Raw genomic sequence first — 12,966 nt, 5'->3', positions numbered from 1 at the left:
TGACAGAGCATTCCACAGATTCACTACTCTCTGGCTAAAACAAAATTCCTCCTTACCTCTGTCCTAAAAGGTCGCCCGTCAATTTTGAGGCTGTGCCCTCTCGTTCTGGATACATCCACCATAGGAAACGTCCTCTCCACATCCACTCTATCCCAGTCCTACCTAGTCCTAAATGTCAGGGATAATTTTCTTTTCACAGAGAGAGGTGGGTGCATGGAACACTCTGTAGGTGGTAGAGGCCGATCACTACGGACATTAAGAAAACTCTGAGAAAGGCACATAGATGAAAGGAAAATGGAGGATGATGTGGGATGGAAAGTTTAGATTGATCTTAAAGTTAAAAGGTCAGCAAAACATTGCGGGCCCAAGGGCCTGTACTGTGCTGTAGTGTTCTATGCATCTATAAATTCTACAGATAGCCCTGTTTTTCTTATTTTAAATGAAGCACCACAAAAGCCTCATCTTGTAGACAATCTGGCACCATTTCAAAGGTGCCTGTGAGATGTAGAGTCATAGATTCAGAGTCACAGAGCACTACAGCACAGAAGTAGGCCTTTTGGCCCATCTAGTCCATGCTGCACCATTATTCTGCCTAGTCCCATCAACTAACCTGTTAAGCATGTACCACCAGGTTCAAGGCCAGTTTCAACCGCATTGCTATAGGACTATTAAGTTCCCTAGCATTATAGACTCAGTGGCCCTTTTACTAGGTATCTCCTTTACCTAATAAACTAACTACGGAGTGGATGTTTGTGGCCTTCACTGCTGTACCCATCCACTTCAAGGTTCGATGTGCTGTGCATTCAGAGATGCTCTTCTGCACACCACTGTTGTAACACGTGATCCTGTCTCATTCCTGTCAGCTTGAACCAGTCTGGCCATTCTCCTCTGACCTCTCTCATTTATAAGCCATTTTTTGCTCGCAGAAGGATTTTTTTTGTCACACCACTCTCTGTAAACTCTAGACTGTTGTGCATGAAAATCCCAAAAGAGATCAATGGTTTCTGAGATACTCAAACCACCTCATCTGGCACCAACACCGGTCAAAGCTACTTAGATCAAATTTCTTCCCCATTCTGAACAACAAATGGACCTCTTGACCATATCTGCATGCTTTTTGCATTGAGTTGCAGCCACACGATTGGCTGATTAGATATTTGTATTATTAAGGCATCCGTTAGCCTTGCGAGACCATGGATCTGCGCCTGGAAAGTCATCACTCTCCAGGGCGCAGGCCTGGGCAAGGTTGTATGGAAGACCAGCAGTTGCCCATGCTGCAAGTCTCCCTTCTCCACGACACCAATGTTGTCCAAGGGAAGGGCATTAGGACCCATACAGCTTAGCACCAGTGTCGTCGCAGAGCAATGTGTGATTAAGTGCCTCGCTCGGCTGGGGCGTGAACTCACGACCTTCAAGTCGCTAGTCCAATGCCTTAACCACTTGGCCATGTGTCCATATAGATTCGCATTAACGAGCAGTTATTTTACTTTGTTCTATCTCAATGCACTGTGTAATGATTTGAACTGAATCAGCAGCATACAAGACAAGCTTTCGCACGTGACAATAATAATCTAATTGCAAACCTATTTCCTCTCTCTCCTCTCGGAAGCTGATGTCTCTTTGGGCTTCTCCATCCTGGGCAGAGTCAATGAAAGAATCCAGAGCTGGGACATTCCAGTTCAGGACTAAAGGGGAACTGAGAGATGTGAGAACAGGGCAGAAGGGCTGAGCTGAGGTCCAGGTCTGATTAGCATGGTTGAGAAATCCCCCACTGCCCAAGCCCTGCACCTGGTTTGCTATGCTCACGTTCAGTCCCACATCTCAAGTTCATTGTCATTCAACGGTATACATGTATACTGCCAAATGGACAACGTTCCTCCAGACCAAGATGTACAATACAGTACATATAACTCACAAACAACACATTCAGTGATATTACCACAAATAACTTAGCAAATAATAAAATATATTCCAAGAGGTTGACTTTTAGCATTAAGTCCATCTATGACACAAGTGAAAAAGTAAACAGTATACTGCTAACCAAGAGAAAATATGCAGATGCTGGAAATCCAAGGCAACCCGCACAAAATACTGGAAGAACTCAGCAGGTCACACTCTACGGAAAGGAGTAAACAGTCAACGTTTCGGGCCGAGACCTGTTATCAGGACTGGGAAGGGAGAGGAGAGGTCAGAGTAAGAAGGTGGGGGGAGGGGGGGAGGGGAGGAAGAAGTACAAGGTGATAAGTGACAGGTGAAACCAGGAGAGGGAGAGGGGGTAAAGAGTGGGAAGGTGCTTGGTGAAAGAGATAAGGGCTAGAGAAGGGGGGATCTGACAGTAGTATAACGCTATTGGCATTTCATAAGTGATAATCTAATCTAATGAGACCTAGAGGTGGCAGGGAGTTGGTAGTCTCATGGCCTGAGGGGAAGAAACTATTTCCCATACTAACAGTCCTTGCACCAATTCTCCTGCCTAAAGGAGATTGTGGGATGGATGGAAGGGATCCATAACAATACCAAGGGCCTTGCATATGCAGCACTCCTGATAAGTATCTCAGGCTACATCCACACTACGCCAGAAAATTTTGAAAACGAAGCCTTTTCTCTTCGTTTTGACCCTCCATCCGCATTTTTTAAAAAACACACTTGTCTTTGTAAATGTCCTGAATAGTGGAAAATTTACATCTACAGATGCGCTGGGCTGTCCGCACCACTCTCTGCAGGGTCCTGCGATTGAGGGAAGTACTGTTCCCATAGCAGGCAGTGATGCAGCCAGTCAGGATGCTCTCAATTGTGCCCCTGTAGAAAGCTCTTAGAATTTGGGGACCATACCAAACTTCTTCAACCATCTGAGGTGAAAGAGGCACTGTTGTGCCTTTCTCACCACACAGTCGGTATGAACAGACCACATGAGATCCTCGGTGATGTGTATGCCGAGGAACTTAAAGCTGTTCACCCTCTCAACCCCAGATCCATTGATGTCTATAGGGGCTAGCCTGTCTCCATTCCTCCTTCCTCCTGTAGTCCACAACCAGCTCCCTTTTTTTTTTGCCACATTGAGGGACAGGTTGTTTTCTTGACACCACTGTGTCAGGGTGATGACTTCTTTTCTGTAGGCTGCCTCATTATTATTTGAGATTAGGCCAATCAGTGTAGTCTCATCAGCAAATTTAATTAGCAGTGTGGAGCTGTGGGTGGTGACACAGTCATGGGTATAAAGAGAGTAAAGGAGGGTGCTTGGTACACAGCCCTGAGGGGCGCCTGTATTGAGGGTCAGAGGGGCAGCGGTGGGGAGCCCACTCTTACTACCTGTCAGCAATCTGACAGGAAGTCCAGGATCCAGCTACACAACGCAGGGCAAAGGTTGAGCCTGGACGGAATTATGGTGTTGAGTGCTGAACGGTAGTCCAAGAACAGCATTCTCACATAAGCATCCTCCTTCGCCAGCTGTGTAAGGATGGTGTGTAGAGCTGTGGCTACTGCGTCATTTATCGCTTGGTTGTGTTGGGGGCTCAGTGTGGGTGGCAGCAAGCTGCAGATGTAGTCCTTGGCCAGCCTCTCAAAGCATTTGCTTATTATTGAGGTGAGTGCGACAGGACACCAGTCATTCAGACATGTTACCTTGGTCTTTCTAGGTACCAGAACAATGGTGGACGTTTTGAAGCGGGGGGGGGGGCACTCCACACTGGGAGAGGCAGAGAGATTAAAAATATCTGTAAACACATCTGTCATTTGTGCCACACACACTCTTGAGTACCCACTCTGGGATGCCGTCCGATCCCACAGCCTTGCGACTGACTTCGGCCTCAGAGATGACCAAGCTACTGGTCGCATCAGCAGCTCTCTTCAGGGGCTCAGTATTGGCAACATCGAATCGAGCATAAAAAAGATTTAGCTCATCTGGGAGAGAGGCTACTTACAAAGCATTTTCTTTGTAACGTCTTTCAAATCTTCATCACTGATGTTCTTCCCATGCTAATACTTATTTTGGAACCACACTGATGGTGATAAGCTGCCCATGAGTGTTCTGTCCTGCCACACCGAGCAATGAAAGTTGACTATACATGATTTCTTTTAATAAGAGACAGGTCATAGAATAACAGCTACAATGTGGCGTGACAGAGCAAGATCTTGGTCTATTGGCAAGGTGGTAATGAAAACCAGGTTCACTGGCATAGACATGTGTGTCTGTACAAACTTACATCAGTGCATACATACACAAGTGGATTCAAGCACATGCCTTTGCTTACTATTCTCTTTGTTACTATTCTCTTTGTCCCACTCTATACCTCCTAGACACCTCTCATTCTCAATTCCACCCCAAACTCTTAACTTCTATGGAGTAAGGAACACTACTAATAGTACTATAGTACAATAAAACTATATTTTACAGTTGCAAGAATAAGTTGGTGAACCCTTTGCAATTACCTGGTTTTCTGCATTAATTACTCATAAAATATGGTCTGACTTTCAACTATATCACAATAATAGACAAACACTATTTGCCTAAATTAATAATACACAAACAATTGTACTTTTCACATCTTTATTGAACACAGTTTAATTATTCAGTCTAGGCTGGAAAAAGTATGCGAACCCTTATATTTAATAATTGGTAGAACCTCCTTTAGCAGAAATAACCTCCACCAAGTGTTTCGTGTAGCTGCTGATCAGACTTGCACAATGGCAAAGAGGAATTATAGGTCATTCCTCTATACAAACTGTTTCAGTTTATCAATATTTCTGGGATATCTTGCATGAACAGCCCTCCAGGAAATGCCACAGCATCTCAATTGAGATAAGGTCTGGACTCTGACTTGGCCATTCTAAAACACAAATCATCTTCTTTTTAAACCATTCTGTTGTTGATTTACGCTTGTGTTTCAGATCAATGTCTTGTTGCATTATCCAATTTCTATTAAGCTTCAGGTAATGGACCACTACCCTGACAATCTTCTGCAAAAAGCCTTGATACAATTTTGAATTCATTGTTCCCTCAACAATTGCAAACTGTCCAGGTCCTGAGGCAGCAAAGCAGCCCCAAACCATGATGCTCCTTGCACAATGCTTCACAGTCGGGATGAGGTTTTCATGTTGGTGTGCATTGCCCTTTTTCTTCCAAACATAGTGGTGTGCACTTCTGCCAAAAGGTTCAACTTTTGTCTCATCTGTCCACAGAACATTGCCCCAGAAAGACTGTGGATCACCCATGCGGTCTTTTACAAACCTGAGACTTGCAGCAATGTTTTTTTTGGAGAATAGTGGTTACCTCCATAATGTCCCATGAACACCATTCTTGTACAGTCTTTTTCTTATAGTAGGCACATGAACAGAGACTTTAACAAGTTCTAGACATTTCTGCAGGTCTTTTGCTGATACCCTTGGATTCTTTTTCACCTCCTTGAGCACTGAAATTTGTACTCTTGGTATGATCTTTGCAGGATGCCCACTTTCTAGGGAGAGTAGCAACAGTCCCGAATTTCCTCCATTTGTAGACAATTTCTCTTACTGTGGACTGATGAACACTCAGGTGTTTAGAAATGCTTTTGTAGCCTTTTCCAGCTTCATGCATCTCTACAATTCTTCTTCAAAGGTCCTCTGAAAGTTGTTTTGATAAAGACATGGTGCACATAAACAGATCTTTCTTCAGGAGAGTAGGCTCTATCAGTACCTGACTTTGTGTGGCCTTTTTAAAGAAGAAATATAGGGCAGAGCACCTCTACAATCCACACCTTCAATCTCATATCATTGATTGGAACACCTGACTCCAAATAACTTTTGTAGAAAGCATTACCCCAGAGGCTTGCATACTTTTTTGAACCTTGACTATGGTTGTTTAAATGGTGTCCTCAGTATTGTCTACAAGTAGTACAATTGTTTGTGTTATTCATTTAGGCAGATTATGTTTGTCTATTATTATGACTTAGATGAAGATCAGACCACATTTTAAGGGTAATTAATGTAGAAAATGAGGTAATTGCAAAGGGTTCACAAACTTTTTCTTGCAACTGCAGTTCCTAATATTTATCAACGGAGGAATTCATCCAGTGTACGCAATGAACAAAACCTAGTGCAGATAATGGATTGCATTCATACAATGTGATCATGGATGGCATTCTCCAAATCATTTTCATTATTACATTCAAAATGATTGTCAATGCAATGAAACTCTTCATATTTCCTAACTTAATGAAGTAGTGAAATTGTTTCATTTTCACTCCCGGCCGTTTCTGCCATCCTCAAGTTGTAAATGCTTGAACCCGCAATAAGCAAGACAGTTTGAATTTGTTTTAGTATTTATTTCTCACCATCAATGACAAAATCACTGCCTTTTGAATACAACACATGCAACTGATGCTATTTAAAAACTGTTCACTCTAAATACGGTGTAGCATCAAGTGCGTATGACTGCGCTAGCTAGAATCTGTTTTGCAATAGTCTCCTGCCCCAATTAAGTGGCATAGTGTTCCAAACAAATGAAGGGAATCCCAACAATTTGTTAGATTAGTTTTTGTTCTGCAAGAGTTGTCCCAAATAAGTGGCTGCCCCAATTAACTGATAGCCCAATTAACCAAAATCCACTATAATTATACTATAAATATCAAACAGTATATGATTTTAATATAAAAATGTAGATTTGACAATAGATTGCTCTGCTCAAGGGTAGCATACAGTGGTTTTGAGACAAGTGAAAAATATTTTGAGTTGTATTCTAGTTGATTAATATAATATTACAATTTTTTAAAAAATTAGGTGCTAAGCTTCTTGCTGTAGTACCATTCTCATGATCAGATCCAAGGTTAAGGGTTGTAGAATGGCACAGCATTTAGTGCTGACATTCGAGACCCTAGATTTGATCTGAACCTCAGGTGTACTCCATGAGGAGTTTTCACACTCCTTCTCTGACCACGCGTGTTTTTCTGATAGTCTATTTTCCTCCATCTTCCCATCCTAAAAGACACCTTGGTATGAGAACTGGTTCTTAGAAATTTGTATTGAGGTATAATTTACAACAGAAAGAGTCAAAGGGGAATTGGTGGGAAAGAATACAAATTCAGGGTTACCAAAGAATATGGAGGGGCAAAATGGATCTGATGGAATTGTTTCACTGGGAGCCAGCAAAACGGCCTGAAGCCCCAGTGGTCTCCTTTTGGGTTGTAGTAGTACAAGGTCTGTGGGTTTGTATTTCTAAACAAGAACTCAATGCATATAGGCAATGTTATCATGATGAACAGTACTGAAAAATTACTACACCGTCAGAGGTCCCATCATTTACATGAATTACCAAAGATCCAACAGTTCTGAGTGCAAGAGATCCCACTGTACTATTCTGAAAATGTTGGCTTCTCACTATCCTTACAGATACTTACTCTTTACCTAACACTGATTGCAAATACCCTGTCACATCTCCAATATCAGGTAGGAACAACTGAAGACACACACCATTATCTACAGAGTTTGGGATGTTTCAAGGTGGTACTATACAAAGTTTTCTCCCCAGAATTAAGCATTTTTATTAAAAAATGTTCTTCCCTCTAGACTGGAATTCAGTTATTTTAAAAGCAAGGTTCTGTTGCACAAGCTGATCAATGTATCACATACTCATAGTTACTAGAGCTTTATCTGATTTCCATTGTTTTTATCCTGCAGTAAAACAGTTTAATCATTTCCAGAAAACAATTTTTTTGTGTAGTATAGCATCCTTAAGAATCCATATTAGTAATTTCAGAAGTGAGGCGAGTGATGGCCCTTGGCATCAAGGTAGGACTTGACCAAGTATAGCAACAAGGAGCCTTAATAAAATATAACTCAATGGGAATCAAGGTGAAAGCATTCCAAGGTTGCAGTCAGGACTCATAGAAAGGAAGATGACCGTGGCTGTTGGAGGTAATCCTCCCAAACTCATGACATAAGACCAAGAATTCCTTGGAGTAGCACCCTGGCCAAATCCAAAATCAGCTGTTTCAATGACTTCCCTTTAATCATCAAGACAATATGGGGATGTTCTCTGATGACTAAACAATGCTCAATTCCATTTACAATTCCTCAAATAACAAAGTAGTCCAATTCGAATGCAGCAAGACTTAGACAGTATTAGGCAGATGTTAACATGTGGCAAGTAAAACATTTGTGTCACAATGACCAACCCTAACAAGAAAAGGTTTGATAACCAATCCTTGAAATTTTTTGGCATGTTCATGTACCCTGGAATCTTGTTCAGCTGAGTCACATGAAACACAAAGTAAATATAACAGTGCATCAAGCAATCAAAAAGGTAAATACACAGTAGGGTCGCTTAGAAGGCGATCTGGAAGAAAAGAATGAGGAAGCCATTGCAATGGCAATATCTCACCTGAAGGAGGGTAAACAAGTAGTCTCCATTTAATGATACAAATAATTTGGAATGGTGCATAGTGCATTGGCCATTTGTAGGACAAAGAGAAGGACAGTAAAATAAGGGTAGGTCATTGAATAGCCAATGTCTTATACTGAGACCAGATGCAAATGTTCCAGACTGAAGAAATATCATTCCTCCTTCATCCTGTCAGTCTGGGCTTTTCTTTTTAAAATTCATCAAAATAAGTTCTTTCTTCTGAATTCAAGACTGTAGAGACTCAGTCTATTTTCTCTCTCATTACATTATATTTTTTCCATCCTAGAAGTCAATCTGATAAACTTCTGCTGCATTCCTCCCTTAAGAGAAATTAGAACTATCCACAACATTTCAAATACATTCTCATTAAGGCTCAATATAACTAAACAAGACATCTCTACTCATGTACTCTGATCTTCTTCTAATACCATTTGCCTTCCAAATTGCTCACCGTACATGCACATTAACTTACATATACAAGACAAATCACTCAATTTGAAACAGGTTTCTATTTTTTCTCAGAGCAGATGACCTAAATTTTCCACACTATTCTAACTCATTCATTTAACCTATTTATACCTGTTGAAAGCATGCTACATTCTCACACAAAGCTCCATACAATCAGTAAACCTATATACCTGACACTTGATTCTGTTATCCAAATCATTTGTATAGGTGTTCCTGCATCAATCCCACGGCATCCATCTCAGTACAGCCTCCAATTTATGAAATTGATCCATTATTGCTACCAATTTTCTGACAATTAACCAATTCTCAATCCACACCAGTATGTCTACATATTGTGCATTCTGTAATGACTTTAATGACTTTCCACACAACACCTTACTGAAGGCCTTCTAAAGGTTCAAATACATCATGGCATCTGGCGTACCTTTGATTACAGATGGGCATGTGATCACTAGAGTTCTAAATGGAAAGGAATCACAAAGAAATATGGAAAATTCTCAGATGACCAGGTTGGGAAAGATCCTAACAGCTGTTTTCTTTGACTGCACTGCCTCAAACTAGGATCAAGATCCAAGTCTGAGCAAATGAGGACTTTTTTTGTTGAGGCTTACAAATCTTCATAAACCTCAACTGCATAAAGCTATGGTCCCTTTCATCTAATCCCCTTGTATCTAAAATTATTAAATGGTATAAGGATCACGTAGGAACTTTATCAGAGAAAGAAGAAATAACATGTCTTTGCTGACTGGGAGTAAGCACCTGCTTTTGTGTTTTTTTTTTAAATCTTTTTATGTTAAACAAGCTTCCATATGAGTAGCACAGTGGTACAGCTGGTAGAGCCTCACAGTGCCAGAAATCCAAGTTCAATCTTGACCTGGGATGATGTCTATATGTTTGCATGCATGGGTACCCTTCCACATTCCAAAGACATGTGGGTTTGAACGTTAATATATCCTTTTGAGAATGTGGAAGATTATACAAAAGAGGATTAACACTGCATTAGTGTAAATATGTGGTTGATGATGGGCATGGGCTCAGTGGGCTGAACAGCCCGTTTCTCAGCCATATGTCTTATGCCTGTCTGTCTATTGAGCCAAAGACCTTTAATGCCAAAATAAAATGTGCCATGGTTTATTTACCATCAAAGTTACCAAATAAATTAATTCATTATCTAGATACATCGAAGTTAACAATTAAAACTAAGAATCGCCTTAGACTACCGTTATACTCTCGGGCTAAATGGGAAAGAGATTAAAAAAGACTAATTCCATCTGTTTTCTCAGATTGGGTCGTCTTGAGATCATGCACAAAATAGTATAAATGCAGTCCTTTCTTCTAAATACAATAGATTTACTGCATTACGAAAATACACGGTTGTAAATTCTACGAACAAAATAGTGAATAAGGCTAGGTAAATAAAATCAAGATTCCAACAAAAACTTGACGTGCGGCGAAAATATTAACAAAAACGCTACATTTCGTTCTCCGGCAGCCTCACACCCATCGGGAATTGGTACCAGGCGCCCATCCTGCCAAATAATGGTACAAGAGCCTCACAGCGCATGTGCAGTCTGCACCAAGCTAGGTACACGCATTGTGGGGAGGGGCTGTCGAAGCAGTCAGAGCACCCCACCCCCCAACAACCGTGGCAAATTAGTAATCTCTTTTTTTGAGGCCGATATCAATCACCACGTTAAACAAAAGAAAGATTTTACAAGTCCTCGCTCTCCCCCCCCCACTTATTTTTCCCTCTCATAAGTATACTGGACACTGGCAAGCGAGCTTTCCCGCGTCCGCTTCTGCCTGCGCTTCTCACTTCCCCTCGCATGCCCCTTCCCGTTCCCTCCCACTTCCGCACTCGCGCCGTGCCTCCCGCCGGCGCGCGCGCCCCCCGCCAGCGGCGCCCAGTCGCCCCCCGAGGAGCGGAGGGCGCCGCGATCGGCCAAGGCGTTGTTGTGACACGAAGAACACCGGCCTTGGCACCCCGCACCCGTGAGAACGCCCGGCGCCGTTTCCGAGACAACCAAACAACCGCACGTTTCCTTTCGGAAAACACTCGCCAATCAAACCTCCTCCTCCCCCATCCCATTCTGCAAGAATATTCTAGACACGTCCCCCCTCACTCCAATGTTGAGTCGGCAGTTACTGATGCTTGTTGAAGCGTTTACCAAACAATGATCCCGAAAATCGGCGGTCAGGGAGAAAAAAGCCTACTCCTTACCATCACTCCGTTTGATTTCGACGTAAATCCCGATCTGGACTTTCCCAAAATTGACTGCCATACTTTATAGACTACCATTCATCGCACGATATCACCGCCGATAAAACGTTTAATCGTTAAATTGCCTTCAAGTTTCCAGACACTTCCCCCGTATTCGCTCTGTCCTGTTGCCGGGTGGCGACCGCCAAAGAGACAGAGCAACGCCAACGGTACTGCGCATGCTCAGTAACCTCGCCTCATTCAGCTCATAAATATAAAGGCAAAGTGGTTTCTTCCAAAATCTATTGATTTAAGGCTACGCCGACAAATAACCCCTCTATTATCTAATGTTAATGTGGTACCTTCAAGGATGACAAGGAAGTGCTATTAAACAAAATGTTTGTTGATCTTTAGGAAAGAAAAGAGAGGTAAATGGTAAAATGAGAATTAACAGCAAGGTTAGGCCATCTGGCACTTCCAGCCTCTTCACTATTCATTAAGATCATGGCTGATTTTCATTGCCATTGCCATTTCCTCCCCCGCCCCCGCATTATCCCCATATCCTTTAATATCCACAAATCTATCAATATCTGTTTTGAATAAACATGGACTGAGCTTCCAAGGCCCTCTGAGGTAGAGAATTTCTCTGTCTTTTGAGAGAAAAAAAAATCCTTCTCTCAGTCCTAAATAGCCAATGCTTGTTCTGGGACTTACCCATGGTTCAAGACTCCTTGTCCAAGGGAAATAACTTTGTATCCACTCTGTCCAGACAACTGAACACTATTTATTCCCAAACATGAGGAAATCTGCAGATGCTGGAAATTCAAGCAACACACACAAAATGCTGGTGGAACACAGCAGGCCAGACAGCATCCATAGGAAGAAGCACAGTTGACATTTCGGGCCGAGACCCTTTGTCAGGACATCTTTAATGTAAATTTAGAAATGAGTAATAGAATAAGTTAAACTTTATGGAAAGTTGAATGAGGGACACCATCCAGAAGTACTTTGGAATCATCAAGACCAGAGGTAGCAAAGACATAGATGATGATTTCAGCAACAGACGAGGTGAAACTTATCTTGGAAGCAAATATGACATGAAATTTGCAAATAAACTGAATCAGTACTAATCAATTACCAAGTATTGGGATTGGTGACTGAAAAACATGGTTTCTGGCAAGGACAATGGTTTCAGTTTCCCATTATTTATTTGGAAGAAATAACTGCTTACCTAGTAGGAAGGCAGACAAATGTCTGATAATTCCAGGACAGCAAAAGAGCAGTGGTGTTAAGGGTAGCTGGGCATAAATATAGAAACTAACATTCTTTTACATAATTTCAGCATTTAGGACAAACATAGGGATTAGGAGCAGGGGTAGGCTTCTCAATGTCATAGAACATAGAATAGCACAGCACAGTACAGGCCCTTCGGCCCACAGTGTTGTGCCAACCCTCAAACCCTGCCTCCCATAAAAGCCCACACCTTAAATTCCTCCATATACCTGTCTAGTAGTCTCTTAAACTTCACTAGTGTATCTGCCTCCACCACTGACTCAGGCAGTACATTCCATGCACCAACCACTCTCTGAGTAAAAAACCTTCCTCTAATATCCCCCTTGAACTTCCCACCCCTTACCTTAAAGCCATGTCCAATGTATTGAGCAGTGGTGCCCTGGGGAAGAGGCACTGGCTATCCACTCTATCTATTCCTCTTATTATCTTGTACACCTCTATCATGTCTCCTCTCATCCTCCTTCTCTCCAAAGAGTAAAGCCCTAGCTCCCTTAATCGCTCATCATAATGCATACTTTCTAAACCAGGCAGCATCCTGGTAAATCTCCTCTGTACCCTTTCCAATGCTTCCACATCCTTCCTATAGTGAGGTGACCAGAACTGGACACTGTACTCCAAGTGTGGCCTAACC

General features: G+C 42.0%; 1 protein-coding gene across 2 annotated transcripts in view; it reads right to left on the bottom strand.

Moving 5' to 3' along the window:
• kif2a (kinesin family member 2a) overlaps positions 1-11,260 on the bottom strand; it is a 119,475-nt gene extending 108,215 nt beyond the window's left edge. For both annotated transcript variants that reach the window (XM_072252583.1, XM_072252584.1), the window contains exon 1: positions 11,064-11,260. In XM_072252583.1, the coding sequence (XP_072108684.1) occupies positions 11,064-11,124 (61 nt within the window). In that variant the 5' untranslated portion in view covers positions 11,125-11,260. The remainder of the gene's footprint in view (positions 1-11,063) is intronic.
• Positions 11,261-12,966: the final 1,706 nt, after the last annotated feature.

This window comes from Mobula birostris, chromosome 3 (genome assembly GCF_030028105.1).
Source record: "Mobula birostris isolate sMobBir1 chromosome 3, sMobBir1.hap1, whole genome shotgun sequence".
In the NCBI taxonomy this organism is placed as follows: Eukaryota; Metazoa; Chordata; class Chondrichthyes; order Myliobatiformes; family Myliobatidae; genus Mobula; species Mobula birostris.
The sequence above is the reverse complement of the archived record's forward strand: the minus strand, read 5'-3'. Positions and strand labels throughout refer to the sequence as shown.